Raw genomic sequence first — 19,820 nt, forward strand, 5'->3', positions numbered from 1 at the left:
TTCAACTCAGGGGCCTCTAGCTGGGCTACTAAAGCAATCAGATTAGTTGGAACTATGTATGCAACAAAAGCTTCCTTACTTGGCAGTGTTGATGAACTAAGCCTTGCTGTACCCTTGCACTGCACACAAGGCTCTCCCAGGCATGAGTTGCAGACTGAAGATGTCCATGAGCTCTAGCTGTTCGTAGACATGCCATCAAAGCTCCCAGAGCCCCTCTGTGATTACAAGACCCTAAAAAAAGAAAAGACTATCTTGTTCCAAAAGCACAATAGCAAAGAATATTCCTGTGCTATGCAATGACTATGACAATTTAAACTTTAAATTCTAACATGAATTAAAGTACTATTCTAAAATAAAAATGACTGAAAATAACTGTTCATGCCAATAATTCCAAGTAAGCACAATTATCTTATTTCTTAATTTAAAGAAATCATAACTTATTCTCTAATACTTTTACTTTTGGCCTTAACACTTAAAAATACTTTACCATAGGCAGGAGGTGATGGCGCATGCCTTTAATCCCAGCACTTGGGAGGCAGAGGCAGGCTGATTTCTGAGTTCGAGGCTAGCCTGGTCTACAGAGTGAGTTCCAGGACAGCCAGGGCTACACAGAGAAACCCTGTCTCAAAAAAACAAAACAAAACAAAACAATTCACAGTGTGTGAATTAAAGGAAAAATAATCAAGTAGAGAATACACAATTACACAAGAATAGTAGAAACACTATAATAGTTCAAAGGCTATTATTTCCTTGAAAATAAAGACTAAACCTTAACACATTTTTTTGAGTTGTTCTCATTATAAAAAATACAAAATGTAGACTACAGAGACTTGCTGATTTCAGCAGAGCACCACCTGCTAAGGAAGGTACAGGATGCAGTGGCTCACAGGAACCTTAACATAAGAAGCACAAGCTAGCAGAAAAACAGGTTCATATTTCCGAAGCCTCAAGTGGTTGCTCAAAAATGCAAGAAAACCTGTTAAAAGACTATTAAATAATAGATTGTTTTTGTGTAAAGAAATCAAAATTTCTTCTCAGAACCAAGTTAGTTCAAAGTTCTTTAAATTGCATATAAGGATATATTTTTTCCTTTATCAAAGAGATAATTTTCATCTATCTATCCATCCATCTATCCATCCACCCACCCACCCATCCATCCAATAATATATCTAGAGAGTTTCATGCAGTCATGGCATGTATGGAACTCACTATGTATACTAAGCTGACCTTGAACTGGAAGCAACCGTCTGCTTCTGTTTCCCAAGTGCTGGAATGAACAAACACATACCACCTCGTATGGCTACACATTAATTACAAACCATGATTCCTTTAGCAGGAGTCTCAGTGGGATGTTTCCCCCAATTCTAAATGACTACATAGTTCGTCTTTAAGTTGTGCTTCCTACTAAACACAAAAACTCACCTGCTTTATTAGATCTGCCTAGAACATTTTTAATTACTATCTCAATCATCTAGATTAAAAAATTATATAAAACACAGACACCATTCCTCTAGTTTGAGAACAAAAGAAAAATTAAAACCTTGTAACTAAGGGGTGGAAGAGACAGCTCTCGAGTTAAGACACTGGCTACTCTCCCAGAGAGCAGCCCAATGTCCACATGGCAGCTCACAACTATCCTTAATTCCATTCCAACAGATTCAATGCCCTGTTCTGACCTCCAAAGGCACTAGGCACACACATGTTGCACATATAGACACACAAGCAAACCTTACTCATATACACACAAATCAATCTTTTTTAAAAAAACAAAATACAAAACAAAACGTTACAACTGAAATTACCGCTTGGCTTGGTGAAACTACTTCAGCCAAAAATTCCACTCTGCTGCTGAAAGTAAAATGTTTCCGTCTGAAGTGGCTATCATTAATAGCTTTCTTTACCACTTATAGAAGCGGGGAGGAGAGTTAGTTAAACTAGATATTTAAACATCTGCCCAAACATCTGCTTACATTTAAGTATCCTAAATAGAAATTAATAAAACAAAAACTATCTTACCAGTTTCAGTATCAATAGATGTCTGAAGAATCTGCACCATGTAGTGCAGGCTCTCAGGGCTGTAATTCAGTAACCTTGGCAAGTAATAATCAATCACATAAGACCTCTGATCCAAGTTTCCTCCACACAGTACAGAAAGGACAGGAAAAACCCAAGTCTCATGCCACTTGTCCATCCAGGTATTGGTGACAGTTTGGGACTTCAAATGGCGCTTATGATTTTTAAACATGGTTTCCAAGAGGTCACTTGCATAAGGTACCAATGACTGGTCTCCCATCACCTCTAGGATTTGAGATGGAATAGTTTTATCCATTACCAAAATATGCTCAATTCCAAGACTCTCAACCAAATAGCCAAGGCAAGCGTACTTCCCTTTAATATGCCATTCCAACCGCAGAAGGCTCTTAGTCAACTCCAGAAAGAAGGGGTCAGTGACTAAATCTGGCCCCTCCATAGTGAGCCGGTGCATTTGCAAAAGATTTCTGAATATGATTTTGGTTTGGTGTCTCAGAGCATCCAATGGATGTTCCCAGTGTGTATAGACATATTCCAAAAGTCTCCTAGGTATGCTTGAATCCCCATTCAGATGATCCTTTAAGCTTGGGGAACTTGATTCAAGGATTTGTATAGCTGAATTGGTCCAAGATGCCAAGATTCTAGACAGGAACATTTCTAGTGTTGACTCCTTAATCCTGGAGAAAAATAAACCAATGATGTATATAAACTGCCAAGAAAAAGAAATAAGTTAGCTATCACAACCTTTAAATACAAAGAATGAACAAAAAATTTAATGAAATTTACAACATCAACAAAATTACAAATAAGGCCAAACTGAAAGTAAAATTTTTCACATCTTTTTACTTTATAAAATATAAAAAAAAATAAATACAAGAAAACCTTTACGAATAAATGAAATGTTCATTATCTTTACTGTGATGATGGTTTCATGGTTATTCTAAAGCGTGTGTGTGTGTGTGTGTGTGTGTGTGAGCGCGCGCACTAGAGAGAAAGAGATTTAACTGAGTGTATATATGCATGCACAGAGGTCAACAGAAGATAAACAGTGTCTGGTGTCTTCTCTTATAACTCTTTATCTTATTTCCTTGAGACAGTGTCTCTTACTGACCTACACTAGCCAGCAAGCTCTTGGGACTTACTTGTCCCCACTTACCAATGCCGGGGTTCCAGGCACATGTACAGCTTGAGATTTGAACTCATGTCCACATACTTGCACAGGTTGTGCCACTAAGACATCTCCCTGGCCTCTCAGAGATTTTAAATTTACCTGAGGGCCCAGCTAGAAAGGCTGGAGAACCATGTTTTGGTCTCGGGATATCTATTGTTTTAGGATAATGAAAATATTATTTAGAGACAAGGTCTCACTAGGTAATCTAGGCTACACTCAAACTCATCTTGCTGACTCTGCCTCCCAAGTACACCATCATGACCATCTAGAAAGATGCGAACATTCTGAGGTTGACTGGTGAAGGTTGTATAATTCCAAGAACATACTAAAAGACAGAATTGTGCCCTTTACATTTGTGAATTTACAGTACATAAATTGTATCACCAACTTGTAAAAATTAGAGCTTTTCCCTTATCTTAATAGTAATGCTTACTGCTATCAAGTTGTATTCACAGTCTGACTTTTAAAGATGTATTATTATTTACCTATGATTTATTTATTGCATGTATGCACATGTGTGCCAAGGTCAGAAGAAAACCTGCAAGAGTCAGTTCTCTCCTTCTACTATGTAAGTTCAATCAATCAAACTCAGATCTTCAGGCTTAATTGTAAGTACCTTTAATAGCTAAGCCATCTCACCAGACCCTGTTTGAGATTTTAAATACTTGCTCATTTCATCTTTAATGGCCAAACACCAAAGAAACTCAGCTCTATAAAGACCTTACGATAACATGCTCATTAGTGAGCCTTTATTGTATATCCTCACTTTACTCATCCAATAAACTAAGTGTTTATACTATGTATGTGTACAACACATTATATTACCTAGAATTCATGAAGCTCATGAAACAGGGTCATTTTTTTTTTAAAAATGGTGGCATGAGCAAAAGACATACTCAGGAGTTAAGAGCACATACCATGCTTTCAGAGGTTCAAAGTTCAGTTCCTAATGCCCATGCCAGACAGGTCACAATCACCTGTAACTCTAGTACCAAGGGATCTACTGCCCTCTTCTGGCCTCCATGGCACTTCATACACATGCAAATAAATACCCACCACTCATATACCCATAGTGAAGTAAAAATATTTTTTTTAATGCTAGCATAAATTGGATATGGTAGCATATACCTGTTATGGGAGGAGAGGCAGGAAAATCAGGTGTTCAAACCAGCCTTGGTCACAAAGTTCAAGATAACATGAGACTGACACAAAACAAGCACAAGAAAAAGCTAGCATAGATATTGAAGGGTAGAAATGGTTATTCTACATCAGCCTGCACCAGTAAACTTCTGTTTTCGTCATCTGCTCTTTTTCTCACAAGCCTATTTTATTCTCACTTATTTTAATTTAGGATTTATCTTACCACATTTAACTGAATTAATTTTGTTGGCTTAGTTGTATCCTTCAAATATCTTATAAGCAAAACAAAAATATGAGCTAGCAAAACCAAAACTCACTGTGAATTCAAGGTGAACAAAACATGCACAGTATCCAAGAGCAAAGCCTCCCTCCTTGGGCCCATGCTCCCATCCTGCCAGTCCAGCATAGCCAGTGTTCCCTGACACAGGAATAAGAGAGTTGAGGCTGGCACATCAGCACAGCAAAGGCTCCTACAGCTACGCATGAGCCACTCAGGGATGCTGGTGCAGTCAGCTGACTGGAGAAGCAAGCTGCTGATCTGGAAAAAAAAAAAAAAAGGTAATAATATATAATATCTCAAATACAAACCTGACTATTCTAGGAAAACTCATGATAAAATAGCACAAACACTGGAATTATTATACTAACTTTAATAATAAAAACAGCTCGATCTAAGCACATCCATCTTTTTGCTGCTATGAAATGAAAGGTCACCCTCTGAGGCAGAGAGGAGGACTCTCTTAGAGGAGTGCTGAGAAAAAACTTCAATTGTATTCAAGGATAATTATTCTGCATAATCTCAGAGTACAGACATGTTTAATATAAGATTAGGTTAAAATTAAAAGCAAACTGAGTTTCTAAATAATATACTGAGAGGAGGGGAGACCGCTAGTAGCCAATACAAAGACTGTGGTCTCCATTACCAAATTACACTCTCCTTAGAGACCAAATTCACTAAAAACTGACCCTCATATGTCTCTTGTATTACAAACAATATGATTAAGTTACTCTTTTTTTTTTTTTTTTTTTTTTTGGTTTTTTGAGACAGGGTTTCTCTGTATAGCCCTGGCTGTCCTGGAACTCACTCTGTAGACCAGGCTGGCCTCAAACTCAGAAATCCACCTGCCTCTGCCTCCCAAGTGCTGGGATTAAGGAATTAAAGGCGTGCGCCACCACTGCCCGGGTGATTAAGTTATTCTTAAAAAAAAGACTATCACAATATTATTACAGTGTATTTAATTAGCCACTGTAAAGTTCTAATGTCACAGTCATCGCTTACCACACTAACACATACTGACACACAGACCTGAAAACAGCCTAGAAACCCTCAGGAGCAACTCAATAACATGCTGGCAGCAATTACTCTGCAGCTGATTCCCAGGCAGCTGTAATTACCCTGTTCCCCTGCCCTCACTTCATTGGTATATTTAGAATTATCATTATAAGAAAAAAAAGACCTATTGTAAAAATCCCAACTATGCCAAATAAACTTTTAAAAATTTGGCTAATGTGGTTTAAAAATTGAGGGGCAAGTAAAATGGCTTAGTGAGTACAGACATGTCAAATCTAACAGCCTAAGTCGGATCCCCAGGACCCACATGGAAGAAGGAACAAACTAACAACTATAAGTTGTCTACAGATCCATGCATGCTCGCATGCGCACACACGCACATACACACACACATACACACACATACACACACACACACACAGAGTATGACACATATGTGCCCATACACACACCACAAATAAACAACTATAAAATAACAAATAAGATATTTAACTTAAAGAAAATTGATATCCATCTAATTCTCAGTGAAGGAAAATTCTAAAAAGAAGATGCACTCACCAATCCAGGAAGCTTTTCAGATGGTCGGAACATGGTCTTAATGAAAAGAATAACAGCCAATCCAGATGTACTCTGAAGAGTCTGCAGTAGGTCCTCTATGGGGGTTGGAGGGTAGAGCAAACATCACATTTTAAAGAATGAAGGGTTTGGTGTCGTAGAAAGAACAAGTGATTTGGGACCAGGCAGGCCTCACTAGTTCTAGCCTGACTATTTTCCCGGGCAACTAAATCCTAGACACATTACTTAACCTCCCGGAAACTCAGCTTTCTTTTTTTTAATAAGAAAAAAATAATTCATACCAAACAAGGTTTCATAAAGTTTAGAAGAAATGAAGAGAAAGGCTAAGCCCAGTACATATTCAGTAAATGAACTTCCTTCTTGTTGTCCAACATCTTACTCTTAACCTCAATATCTACATCTTTGTGACACCATCACCTGCCCCTTCCCACCACCAATGCCACTGTATTCCAAACACAATTTTTCTTAGAGAGCTTTGAGGGCCTATGTGAAAAATCTTTACCACATTAATTAGAAACCTTGCTGACAATGCATCAGCTCAACTTTCTGTTACTAGCTACACTTTACTAATATAAAAGCTTTAAATTCCCTAAGAATAGCACTGGTGAAGTACCATCAATCACTGAGAAAATAAGCTGTCTCTTTAAAACTGTGTTTGGGAGTAGAGAGATGACTCAGCAGTCAAGAGTACTTACTCTTAGAGAGGACCCAGGTTCAATTTCCAGCATCCCCCAAATGGAGGCACACAACCATCTATAAACCTCATTCTAGGGATCTGCTGCCCTATTCTGACCTCCACAGGCACCTAAATTTACACAGTGCACATAAACTCGAATAACCACATATAATACACATAAAACTAAAATAAATTTTAAAACATTTTAAAATTGTGTCTTCTCTATATTTCACCAAAATCTTTTATTTTTCAGATTATCAAATTCCCCTTTAACTATCTTGTGAAAAGTTGTCTATAAATTCTGTCTTGGCAAGAGTAACTCATTAGGTCTGGAGAGATGGCTCAGAGGTTACGCCATCTTTACCTCTTGCTGTTCTTTCAGAAGACCTGGGTTTAGTAGTTAGAACTCTAGCTCAGACACCCTATTCTGGTCTTCTCAGAAACCCACATGTACTCATATTCAGATACACATACACAGAAGTTTAAAATTCTACTTTAAAGAAAAAAAAAAAAAAAAACCCAAGCAATTTAGTTTCCTTTAAATTCCAAAAAGTCCAAGGTAAAAAAACAGAAAAACTAATTAAACAATAAAGCTATGACTTTTCCTAGTTACCAGTGTTAAAACAATTACCCCAGCAAACACAGAGAAAATTACCATTTCTTACAAAGAAGAGTTCTAAACAGGTCCCATGTTTTATTTTGTGTGTATGTGTTGTGTGTTCACATGCACTTCACATGCTTTGAGGTGTGTGTATGTGTTGTGTGTTCACATGCACTCCACAGTATGTACATAAAGGTCAGAGGATAAGTTGTAGGTCTCTATTTTCTCCCATCATGTGAGTTCCAAGGATCAAGCATCAAACCCAGGTCATCTAGCTTGGTCTTTACCCACTGAGTCTTTACCCACTGAGACATCTTGTCCAGCCAAAGTTTAGTTTTTTTGGTTTTTTTAAAAATTTTTTTAATTTTTACAACTGTTATGTATACAGGTGTTTTACCTGCATGTGCATCTTGTGTGTACAGTATCCAAAAGAGCAGAAGAGGGCATAGGGTCTCCTGGGACTGGAGTTACATATTGCTGTGAGCTGGGAATTGAACCCAGGTTTTCAGGAGAGCCGCCAGTGCTCCTAACCACCGAGCCATCTCTCCAGCCCAATGTTCCTGGGTTTCAGTTGCGGCTGCTGTTGTTTTGGCTTTTGTTTTTGTTCACTTCTTTATTTTTTAATTTTCTTTTTTATTTAAGCTAAATTCGTATCTACATTGCTACACAGAATAGCAGATGAAGAAAAAGGATAATTTAACCTTTTCTGTAATACTAAATGTTATGTAACCCCTTTTTGGTTTTGGGTTTTTTTTTTTTTAAGATTTTATTCATACATATACAGTTAAGTATGTTATAAAAAGTGACATGTTTGGACTCATCATCAGAAAAGGAGAACTGAGACTCCTGGCCCAGAGTATCTATTCATGTACCTCACCCAACCATAATTCCCTTTGTACTCTGAGTAAACGCTATTCTGACTTTAACACGTTCTTCAATAGTTTTAACAAATGAGTATCTATTTCTAGACAGGGCAGCAGCCACATCATCTTTTAAATGTCAGTATCTTACACTATCCCTTCCTTTATCTGACTTTATCCTTTTATCTCTAATGAGAAACTCTAGCCCATTTGATTTACAGAGTTTTTTTCAACCAGGATATTGCATTTGTTTATTCCTGTTATGTCCTCTGTCTAATTCAATTCAGTCCTCTGATTCCTGCAAACTGGCAGTTAACCTAGAGACAGCACCACTCCCAAATTCAATCCCTCTGGAAAGATAACAGGTGACAGCTACAATAATCTACGAGGCGTGTTCTCTCTGGTTTTCTGTTTCTGTGATTACTGATGCCTAATGCCAACTACATCAATCACCAGGTGTTACAAAAGGTGACAATCTATTGAGTTACTTCATTTTAATTTATTAATTAAATATTCTCATGAAGAGAAATTTCATTTCAATTAGCTTCCTACTGGTATAGTTCTCACGGACATAAGAGATCTAATGAGGAATTAGGCAACCAGGCCCACAATCAACAACTAGTGTCATTACTTGAATATAATACCACTAAGAGTTCAACTCATCTGTCCAAATCTTCCTTAAATTTGGTAACTACTTCTAAAGAACTTTCTCTTATAACCTAAAGTCTGTGGCATTCTAACACTGAGGTTATTGGGTTTTCTCCTTTGTACACAATAAATATGCTGACACATATACATTCACAAACTGGGAAAAGTTCTTCAACCTCTCTTGCTGAACTCATATATTTAAAAGACAAAAAACAAGCAAACAAAAGAAAGCATTAAAATCATGTAATCCAGGCACTTTCTCCATAGACTGCCAGAGAAGTTTTGTATCTAAATTACATGTATCAGCAAAAGCTGCCTGGCATGGAGTTCTACCCAACATTTTGAACACTGACACACTTACCATCACTTAAAAACTCGGTGAAAATGCTCAGCAAGCCACACATACTTTGCCAGATGGGAGAGCTGGAATCATTCCACAGGTCGCCCTGAGGCCCTTGTACTTTCTGTACTAATGTCATGGCAACCCTAACACCTACCAGCAAATCATTCATCAACTGTGTTTGAACAATATGATTTCCAGCAAATTTTCTACAAAGAAGAAAAGAGAGGATTTCAGAAGGAAATTTAAATATAATTGTCACCACCCTTGCTCCCCACCCTAAAACCAGCATGGTCCTGCACCCGTCTATTTGGGATTAAAGCAGACATGTATTTATCTCCTATTTGCATAAGCATTCCAGTTACACAGATACTAAGTAAACTTCTGATACTCTTCCTTAGCCACGATAACCTTACTCCCTATTTTAGGGCAAAGATAAGAAATGCTAAAAAGAAGAAGTGAAGATGGAATGAGACAGATACAGACATGAACACACTATCTGCACACTCTTTTCCCATCTGCCTTCAACACACTCTCCTAGACTTTGTCCTCAGACATATCACTAGATAGTTCTCTTCTCCCTAAACTATTTACCTACACGTCTATGTCTCTCCTCCCTCTCACACCTCATCCCCTTCTCTCTGGTGTGAAGGACCAACCAAAGCTTCAGGTACACTATACAGATCCTGATAGTGAGATATAGTCCCAGCCTGCCCTACTCTATGGCAAAGTTCCCCAAGATTCAGTTCTTAGTTCTCTAATTCTCTCCCTTGATGCTGCTCTCATATAGCTCTTAGGCTTTCAATTATATTCTGTATGTTTACTATTGTCAAAAATTTGGCTCTAACCACATCTCTCCCATTACAAACTTGCGACTGTAACTTCCTACTCATCATCTTCATTTGGGTATCTAATAGGTATCTCAAAATATATAAATTTATACTTGACTGCAAACCCATGCTACCTCCTAGGGTCTCTATCTCTAAAACTCTTGCGATCACACTTGCCTCCTACCCTCTCTTATCCTATCTGTAAGAAATCTTAGTTCTATCTTCAAAATACATCTGGACTCACACCATGCCCACAGCAATATCTGATCTGGACCATTCTCATGCCTCCTTTGGGTTACAATTACTTCCAACTAGTCTCCCATCCTTAAACCTTGTCTCTCTCGGGCTACTTTCAATAGGGGAGAACTGATACTATTAAAACTCAAGCTATGGACAAACAGTTTGTAACTGCCTCAAAACAAATAAAATTAGCAAAGGACCCAGCTAGTACACTCTTAGGCATATAATTCCAGGAACTGAGAGCAGAGCCAAGCATGGGAGGCACACAGGAGCTGAAGCAGGAGAACTGCCACAAGTCTGAGACCAGCATAAACGACAGTTGACTTTCAAGTCAACTGAGGCAAAAGAGTAAGAAGCTACTTTAAAAAACAAATAAATAAGGGAGAAAAAAGAAAAGAAATAAAACGGAAACTGAAACTTGTATACACAACAATGTTTGTAGCTGCATTATACAGCAGCCAGAAGGTAGAAAAAGCCAAAAAGTCAGCAGATGAATAGACAAAGTGTGTCATATATATATATATACACACACACACACACATACACACATATATATTGAAGTAGTTGGCTATAAAAAGGAATAAAATTCTGCTAAATATTACTACATAAATGGGTCTTGAAAACATCCCAAGTGAAGTCAGCATGACCTGAAAGGACAAGCAGGCTGAGCGTGATGGTACAGAGCATGATGGGACAGAGCATGATGGTATAGAGCAGAGCATGATGGTACAGAACATAATGGTACAGAGCATGATGGTAAAAAGTATGACGGTACAGAGCAGAACATGACAGTATAGAGCATGACAGCAGAACATGATGATGCAGAGCATGATGGTGTACACCTGTAATCTCAGCACTCAGGAGGCTAAAACAAAAAAATCATGAATTCAGTGCCCACCTGGACTATACAGTGAGACTATATCTTAATCACCCAAATATATAAAAATAATGAATATACATATATGTGAAAATATATAATGAATATTCATATATTATATGATTTCATTTATATGAAGTATCAAAGATGAACAAATTCAAAGAGACAGAAAGTAGGGTGGAAGTTACCAGGGTTTGTGTCATCTCAAGACAGTGAATTTTGGGGGGTGGGAGGGCATACATTGACTTAGAAGCACCTATAAAATAGCCAAGTCAAAATGTCTAGGAACTAAGTGACTATTGAGTCTACTAAGGAAGAGAAGAACTAACTGATATCCCAAATGTTATGTAGACAGTGGCTGACACCAAGAAGTAGACAACAAAAAGCAACAGGAACAAGATAAAGTGCAGAATTGGACTGAGGTCAACCAGATGAAGCAAGAATCTAAAAAGGAGACAAAGGGGCAGACAACCTCAGGTTAAAGAGGGCATACAGCTATTAATTCTACTCGATTGCAGAACTTCTCTAAACCAACCAGCAGTCAGGATTTAAAATACAAACAGGCATAAACAGATGCATAAGGAACAAGGTCATAACATCAATATTTTAGAAGACACAAAGCATATGAACGACTGGCAACAGACTTAACAGAAGAAGGAAAGGTAAAAAACAAGTCAGAGAATAAACTGGAGGTAACCAGAGTTACAACTGCAAAATGCTTACAAGCCATGGGCACTTTAGTGCTGGCTTGATGTGGAAATCAATGAGTGCAGAAAACAGAAAGAATGAGCACTCTAAACCAACCTCTAAGCCAGCACACAACTGATTCACCTGTGGAGAAGGTAAAGCAATGCTTGTTAATTCAAGTGCAGCCTGAGCTCTCTAGTAAGAAACAAACATAACAATCCAGCAAGTGTCTGTCAGGAAAACAATACACATAAATAACGCAGCTATGCCATAATGCAGAAAGGAGAACTAGGTAAATATGTGCACCAAATGTGGTTATCAAAAGCCAAGGTCTCTCTCAGCTGGCTTTATGCAATTAGAATATTAAAGCAAAGACTGGATGATGCTGGTGCCATAGATCTACTACCCAAGTATTCAGACCAGGACTTAGAGAATCCCCAGGAACTGTCCACTAGACTAGACTGGACAACCCTGCAGTCAATCCCACCCAAGTGCTCAGATTTGCAACAATTTTTAATGACCTATTCCTGAAAAGGAGTGCTCAGCCAAGGATCACTAGACTTCTAAAGAAAGTTTCTTGTCAGACAAACACAACAAATGGGGAACGGGGGAACAAAAACAAAAACTCAGAAAAACTATGTAAAGCTAAGAAAACTTTAAAAAAAAAAAAAGATAACTATTATACTATTATTAATGTCTTCAGAGAGATAACGGGAAATTTTACCCATAAAATATCTCACAATCAAAGGTAGGAGACATGACTTTTCTCTTTCTCATTTATTCTCATAATAATGTATTGATCTTTAAAAATTAATTATCATTTAAACACAGTGGTACATACCTGTAATCCAGCACCTAAGAGGCTGTGGCACAAAGATTGCAAGTTTGAGGCCAGCCTGGTTTACACAGTGAGATCTTATCTTAAAATTTATACATATAAATTTATAAATATAAATGTATATATAATATTAAGTATATTATATATAAATATAATATATATATATATATTCCAAAAAAATTAGATAATGAATCCAAATGTGGAAAACAGCACATTCTGAAACCTTTAAGAACACTTCCTTTGTACAAACAATTCCAAATGTGCACACAGACACGTGCACAAGCATGCAAACATGCAGCACTTGCCTGTTTTCTTCCAGGATTTCAATTAAACTCTTCCACAGAAAACGAAGCACTGAAAGAGAGAGATAACAATGACAAGCTGAGTATCAGCTTTGGTGTGGGAACATTTTCAACCATCTACCACAAATGATGTCATGGAGAAGCAGAAACTTCAGGAGCATGCTCTACTTTAGTTATGTGGAGTACTCTAGTATTGCCAAGAAATAAAGGAGTCAGTTCTAAAATGACTCAGAGAAACTGTTACCCCTCAGAGCAAAAGAAAATATCAAGACTTACCATCTTTAAGTAGATAAACAACACTTGCTCTACCTGCAGGTGGGAAATAACAATGCTAAGGAGGTTCTGCCAAAATGACCATTTAAAAACAGTAATGTAATCACAGATGTTACCAAGGAAAAGGCACTGAGGAAGAGTGGGCTTACCCAGGTTAAAGTTCTCCATACAGGAAGATATGTTATCGATTACTTTTCTGTAAGAATATAAGTCAGCAGTATCTAATTCTTCTTGAAGACGAAGAATAAAACTGTATGTAGCCTGAGTTACAAAAAACTCAGGGAGGCCATTGAGTGAGCTGCAAAAAAGAACCAAAAGACGCAAAGCCTTACATCACTGGGTTAAGTGTGGAGGGTAAGAACCATACAAATGTTAAATAATGAACCACACCTGCAAAATACAGCCACAAAAATCTCACAGTTACTGTGACCTCACATGGTTAATATGACCTCACACAGTTATTATGACTTCAGTTATTATACCCTCACATGGTTATTATGACCTCACACAGTTATGACCTCACAGTTATTATGACCTCAGTTATTATAACCTCACAGTAGAACCTCAGTTATTATGACCTCAGTTATTATGACCTCACATACTATGACCTCACAGTTATGAGCTCACACAGTTATGGCCTCATGTAATTACTATGACCTCACACAAGTTATTATGACCTCACACCACCACCAGTGAAATTCCCTGGCCTACCATTTCTCACCGGTCTCCCTGGCTCCATTTTGCTATTTCTGACCCCCAGGCTGTTCTCGGTGCTGTAGCCAGAGCAACAGTACGAAAGCACCATGCAGTCACCATTAGAATGGCTTTACCACATGGTGCAGAGGCTTTTCTATCTTCCCCTCAGAATGTAAGATTCAAAAAGAAAAATCAAACCTGTTTTATTCATTTAATCCCAGTTCCTAGAAATGTGCTTAAAGCACAGTTAAGAGCTCAGCAAGAATTTTCTTAATATAAAAACTAAACTGATGTCAAATTGAGTCCAATTAAATCAAAACAAGAAGCATTTTGTATTTGAAAAGTTCACTGCTTTTCCAGAAGAAATAAATCTAAAAACTGGAATATTCTTAAAAAGAAAACTCAGTAGGAAAGTAATTCATGAAAGAGTGGGATTAGTTCAAAACATATACACAAGTCTAAAATAGTCAAACCCACGTTTATATAAAATACATAATGGCAACACATATTCCAAAGATGAAGAGAACTACATGAGCCAACGGTCTGGGATACAGAGGTCCTACATGAAACAGAAAACTAAACTGAATCTCTATCTTACTGAATACTCAAAACCAACTCTAGATGGATTTTTAAACTGAGCAAAATAAGTAAGACAAGCAAACAATCTAGAATTAAAGGAAGCATAAGAAAACAAGGTATAAAGTTTAGAAATCTACCTAATGAGAAGGATCAGCAGAGTCACAGTCTTTTATTTCTATAAAGACAACGTATCATGTACAAGGTGGAAAATAAGAGAATGCATTTGGCACAATGAAAATACATGTAATAATTTAAAAGATAATCAAACTCCACACCTTATAAAATACTCAACCGTGAGTTGAGGATGGAGTTCAGAGGGAGAGATCCTAACCTACAGAATCCCCATAGGGAAAAACCCAGCACCAAGAAAAGGTCAACACTAACAACAATCGGGGGAAAGTAATGATAATAAAATAGCATTTCTCATCTTTAGATTTTAAAGCTATAAAGACTAGTATCGCCCAGTGCTGGAGACACAAAGCAATTAGCTGTGTCACCACAGATGTGGAAGTACAAGTAAACAGCCTAGGAGAAAGAGAAAGCAACTTCTACAAAATAGGCCTGTGGTCAAGAAATCCCACTCGAGAAATACTGACAAATGATTACACAAACTTTGCATATGATAAAGAATATCACTATAGCATTGCCAGAATAATAAAATCTAAAACATAAGGTATTCACTGGTGACAAGGACATTAAATGAACCAAATAATATGTATAATGATACACATTTAGATATAGTCATAGTCAATAAGGTGGAGTATGTGCACAGACATAAATGTAGGCAAAGGACTCACATACAAAATAAAAACAGGTGAATTTTTTTTTAAAGAAGGCTATCCTGATATGGAAATTCCTCCCTGTTTATCTGTCTGTCTGTTTCCTGAGGGGAGCATGTAGGTAACACAGCATCCATATGGAAATAATAAAGTTGCAGAAGTTGGTTCTCTCTTTCTATCTGTAGGTTGCAGATATCTAACTCAGGCCATCAGACTTGACAGGAAGTACCCAGATCCATACAGCCATCTAACTAACCCTCCAAGATATACTTTAGTAAAAACACAAACTGCAGAGTATTATGTAGAATATAATCATGTTTATATAAAAATTTTAAAGCTAAACATAGTACATGATAAACTCAAAGAAAAGGATTTAAAAACCAAAAATCAAAACTACAGTGGTGACCCTTTCCTAAAGACAGTGAAACAAAGCAGAAATAGTGGATTCCAACCTTACTTGCTTTTGTACACTTCTGTATTACTTAAATATTTTATATCACACATATAATCCTGTTAGAATATATGGGAACAGAGAAAAAGAGCAAGATGATAAACTTAAAAATCCATATAAGGGGGCTGGAGAGATGGCTCAGCGGTTAAGAGCACTGACTGCTCTTCTAGAGGTCCGGAGTTCAATTCCCAGCAACCACATGGTGGCTCACAACCATCTGTAATGTGATCTGGTGCCTACTTCTGGTGTGTCTGAAGATAGTGACAGTGTACTCACATAAAATAGATAAATAAATCTTAAAAAGAAAATATATATATAAAAGAACTGACCCAGAAGCCAAGAAACTGAAGCCCACTGAATGCACAACTTTTTTTTAAATCCTATAACCTAAGGTTTTTGCTTTCTAAAGCCCCTCAGACACAGTATAGATGAAACATGTAGCAATATACTTTGGTTCAATTTTACCAAAACAGTGTATGAACTTTACTTGCTTTTTCTTTTCCTTTCTTCTTTTAAGCGCTGAGAATGGAACCCAAGGCCTTCTACCTTCTAGGTAGGTATTCACACTACCATCAAGTGTGTCCCCAGTTCTAGCTATTTTTTGTAGCATTCAACTTATCTCCCTTCTTTTTCTTTACCTTGCCAAAACTTTCTTCAAAGGGTTCTTCAGAGTCAAGGAAAAATAAATGCCTGCTAAAATATCCAAACAACTTTGAATAACGGGATCACACATGTCGTTTTTATCAACCTTCTCCAGGAAAGGCACAATCTATAATTAAAAAAAAAAAAGTAATTTTTTTCTAATGTCAAATACATCAAACTTACATGATTACAAATATTCTTTTAAGTCATTTTTCTTTTCTTTGAAGAGAAGGGGGATAATAACCTTGAACTTTCGATTCTCGTACTTCTCTGTCCTGAGAGTTGAGACTACAGGCATGTCTCACTATGTCTGATTTATGTGATGCTAAGGATCAAACCCAGGGCCTTATACATGCAAGTACTCTGCCAACTAGGCTACATACCCATTCTGATTCCAAGATTTATAAACCTTTAACATAAACACCTCCATCTTTACTTCCTGGACCACTTCCACTGAGAGTCATGTGCCTAATGGATGGCAACACTGAAAATCTATAGCAGTCTTTAAAAATGAGTAATATTTAACTAGTTTCAAAATAGATATTCATGTGTGGAAATTTTAAATGCTGAAAGACAAATAAAAACAATCTATAGTTTAACTTCCAAATGTGTCTGCTAAAAGCTTTATAGATTCAAAATTAACATAAATAATGTTTTAGAAAAATATCTTCACAAAAATTGCACGCAGTTGTCTCCTATTTACAGTCCCATGTCTGTAGAAGCAAGTTACTGTTTCTATTGGTGCTCTGAATAAAAGGACATTATACAATGAACAGAAAAAGAAAAACTACTGTTTGGCAAATTAGCATTAAGTAACTGCAACCAAAACTGTCAGTTAATTTCTAAAATCTATACTAGCATGATAATATTCAAAACACATCCATGAACAAAATCTCAGCTTTACCTGTTTAAGAGAGTGAATTTGTAACACTCCATCTCTGAGCTGTACACAATGTAATAGCAAAGAAGCTAGATTTTTCCCTTCGGCATCAGCAAAAGCTAAAGAACACAAACAAAAATTTCAATGATGTAACTACATAGGGATTAACAGTACCTTTCTTATACATTCTGCAAAGTTGAGAAGGACAGAAACCAGGAGCAGCAGATGGGTGATGCCACCAAGCCTCCTGACACTGAGTTTCTCTTTCTCTCTTTCTCTCTCTCTCTCTCTCTCTCTCTCTCTCTCTCTCACACACACACACACTCACTCACTCTCTCTCTCTCTCTCTCTCTCTCTCTCTCTCTCTCTCTCTCTCTCTCTCTCTCTCTGCCCCAGAACCCAAACAGTGGAGCAGAGAGCCAACTCTCAAAAGTTGTCCTCTGACCTCTACCCCTGTGTCAGGGCAAGCACATGCCCACATATACACATACTGTCCTAGTCTGCATTCTATTGCTGTGAAATACCATGACCAAAAAAAGACTGAGAAGGACAGGGTTTATTTTATCTCACAAGTCCCAAGTCACAGTCCATCTATCACTAAAGGGAAGTCAGGACAGAAACTCAAGGCAGGGACCTAGAGGTAGGAACTGAAGCAAAGACCATGGAAGCAACACTGCTTACTGGTTGCTCCATACGGTTTACTCAGTTTGGTTTTATTATACAATGCTGGACTACCTATTCACCGTGGCACTGCCCACGACGAGTTAAGCCCTCTCACAGCATTAATCAAGAAAATTCCCTCCTACCACACATACACACAGACTTGCCCACAGACCAATTTAATGGAAGAATTGTCTCAATTGAGGTTCCTTCTTCCCAAATGACTCTAACTCCTGTCAAACTGACAAAAACAAACAAACAGAAAAAAAAAAAAACAAAAAAAAAACAAAAAAAAACAAAGCACAATTAGCCAGCACACACATATAAATAATAAAATAAAACTAGATCAAGGGCCTCTGATGCTGAAAGCACTTGCTGTTCTTGTAGAGAACCTAGGTTCAGTTCCTACATGGCAGCTCACTATACTCCATAACTACAGTTCCTAAGGGTTTGATGCCCTCTTACGACCTCTGTGAGCTCCAGATGTGTACATACAGGGATTATTTATATACACAATCTAAAATAATAATAATAATAAAAAGACAGATACAAACCAAAATAGCAAGTAGAACTCAGTCTAAAGACAAAAAAATACTCAACAAAACTAGCTTTTATCCAAAACTAGATTTAAAAAAAAATGGAAAAATTAAACAGAAAGAATTAACACTATATTCTATAGGTTCCAGAGATTCAAACACTCTGCTTGCAAACCTGCAATTTGTTCACTGGACAAATGAAATTTAAAAGTCACATACATCTCAAGGTTTCCAGGTCCTGATGACAGATAGTCAGTACAGCAAACTGCATTTCTCTTTTCTTCTTCACACCCATCCTACAGGACGGTCAGCAGTTTCTGTAAGGAAGAAGAACTTAAGGCAGTGGTCCAGTGGAGGGTTTCTCCTGCAACACAGTGACATTGGGGCCATGTGACTCTTACTGAGGATGTTGTGCTGTGCACTATGGGTGCTTAGAGCCTCCCCAACCTGCACCCCATTAGATGCCAGGAACATCTTACTATCAGCAAATTAAGATGACCAATAGATGTCTCCCAACAATGTCACTACTGGAGGGCACAACTGCCCCAGGCTGAATGAGAATCATCACTGAGCTAAGGAGGTCAGGTTTGCAAAACAAAAACTGTGGACTTTTTATTTGCTTGTTTGTTTGTTTAGGGCTTTTACTACTGTTGCTTGGAATGGGGTCTCACTCTGTTGTCCTTAAATTAGGTGCTGCTTTGAAGGAGAAATTTCTTTTGTCCCATTGAAAAGGACTGGAGAAATTTGGATAAATTCAAAGAAAGCTTTGAGGAGACAGATTCCAGCTTAAGTCAAAAGACCACCTCTGAGGTCAAATGAGGCATGGGCTACCTTCAGACCTCCAGGCAGAAAATGACTCAATATATCTCACTTAAACTTCCGTCATAGCTTCCTAACCGCCCCCACTTGCCTCTGAAGGATCCATTCTTGTCAGTCATCAAAGCAATCTTTTAAAAACACTAACAAAGTCTAACCATGCACTTGCTTAAAAATTTCCCAAAAGTCTCCCCTGCACTAAATATAATTTATTAATTACTAATATCCAAATTTGGGTTTGAATTTTGTCCTGAAAACAATCTGGCCCCAGGTTCCTCTGCCACTTATTTCAGATGAATCTGTTCTGCCACCTTAAGACCTGAGACTTCCAGATCTGACAAATAATGCTCTGCCCCACACATATGACATGGTTTGTTTGTTTGTTTTTTTTTTTTTTTTT

At 37.5% G+C, this 19,820-nt stretch overlaps 1 protein-coding gene across 4 annotated transcripts in view; it reads right to left on the minus strand.

Annotated features, from left to right (window-relative positions):
- Positions 1-19,820, minus strand: part of Thada (THADA armadillo repeat containing) — a 294,393-nt gene that overhangs the window by 273,436 nt on the left and 1,137 nt on the right. For 3 of the 4 annotated variants that reach the window (XM_076942389.1, XM_034514071.2, XM_076942387.1), the window contains exons 2-12: positions 18,824-18,968; positions 17,433-17,527; positions 16,525-16,655; positions 13,531-13,679; positions 13,385-13,417; positions 13,112-13,160; positions 9,356-9,543; positions 6,192-6,286; positions 4,660-4,880; positions 2,017-2,708; positions 80-231 (exon numbers count right to left, since the gene is read on the minus strand). In XM_076942389.1, coding sequence (XP_076798504.1) covers positions 80-231; positions 2,017-2,708; positions 4,660-4,880; positions 6,192-6,286; positions 9,356-9,543; positions 13,112-13,160; positions 13,385-13,417; positions 13,531-13,679; positions 16,525-16,655; positions 17,433-17,527; positions 18,824-18,899 — 1,881 coding nt within the window. In that variant the 5' untranslated portion in view covers positions 18,900-18,968. The remainder of the gene's footprint in view (positions 1-79; positions 232-2,016; positions 2,709-4,659; positions 4,881-6,191; positions 6,287-9,355; positions 9,544-13,111; positions 13,161-13,384; positions 13,418-13,530; positions 13,680-16,524; positions 16,656-17,432; positions 17,528-18,823; positions 18,969-19,820) is intronic. The other variant, XM_076942388.1, reaches the window with a different exon arrangement.

This window comes from Arvicanthis niloticus, chromosome 11 (genome assembly GCF_011762505.2).
Source record: "Arvicanthis niloticus isolate mArvNil1 chromosome 11, mArvNil1.pat.X, whole genome shotgun sequence".
NCBI lineage: Eukaryota > Metazoa > Chordata > Mammalia > Rodentia > Muridae > Arvicanthis > Arvicanthis niloticus.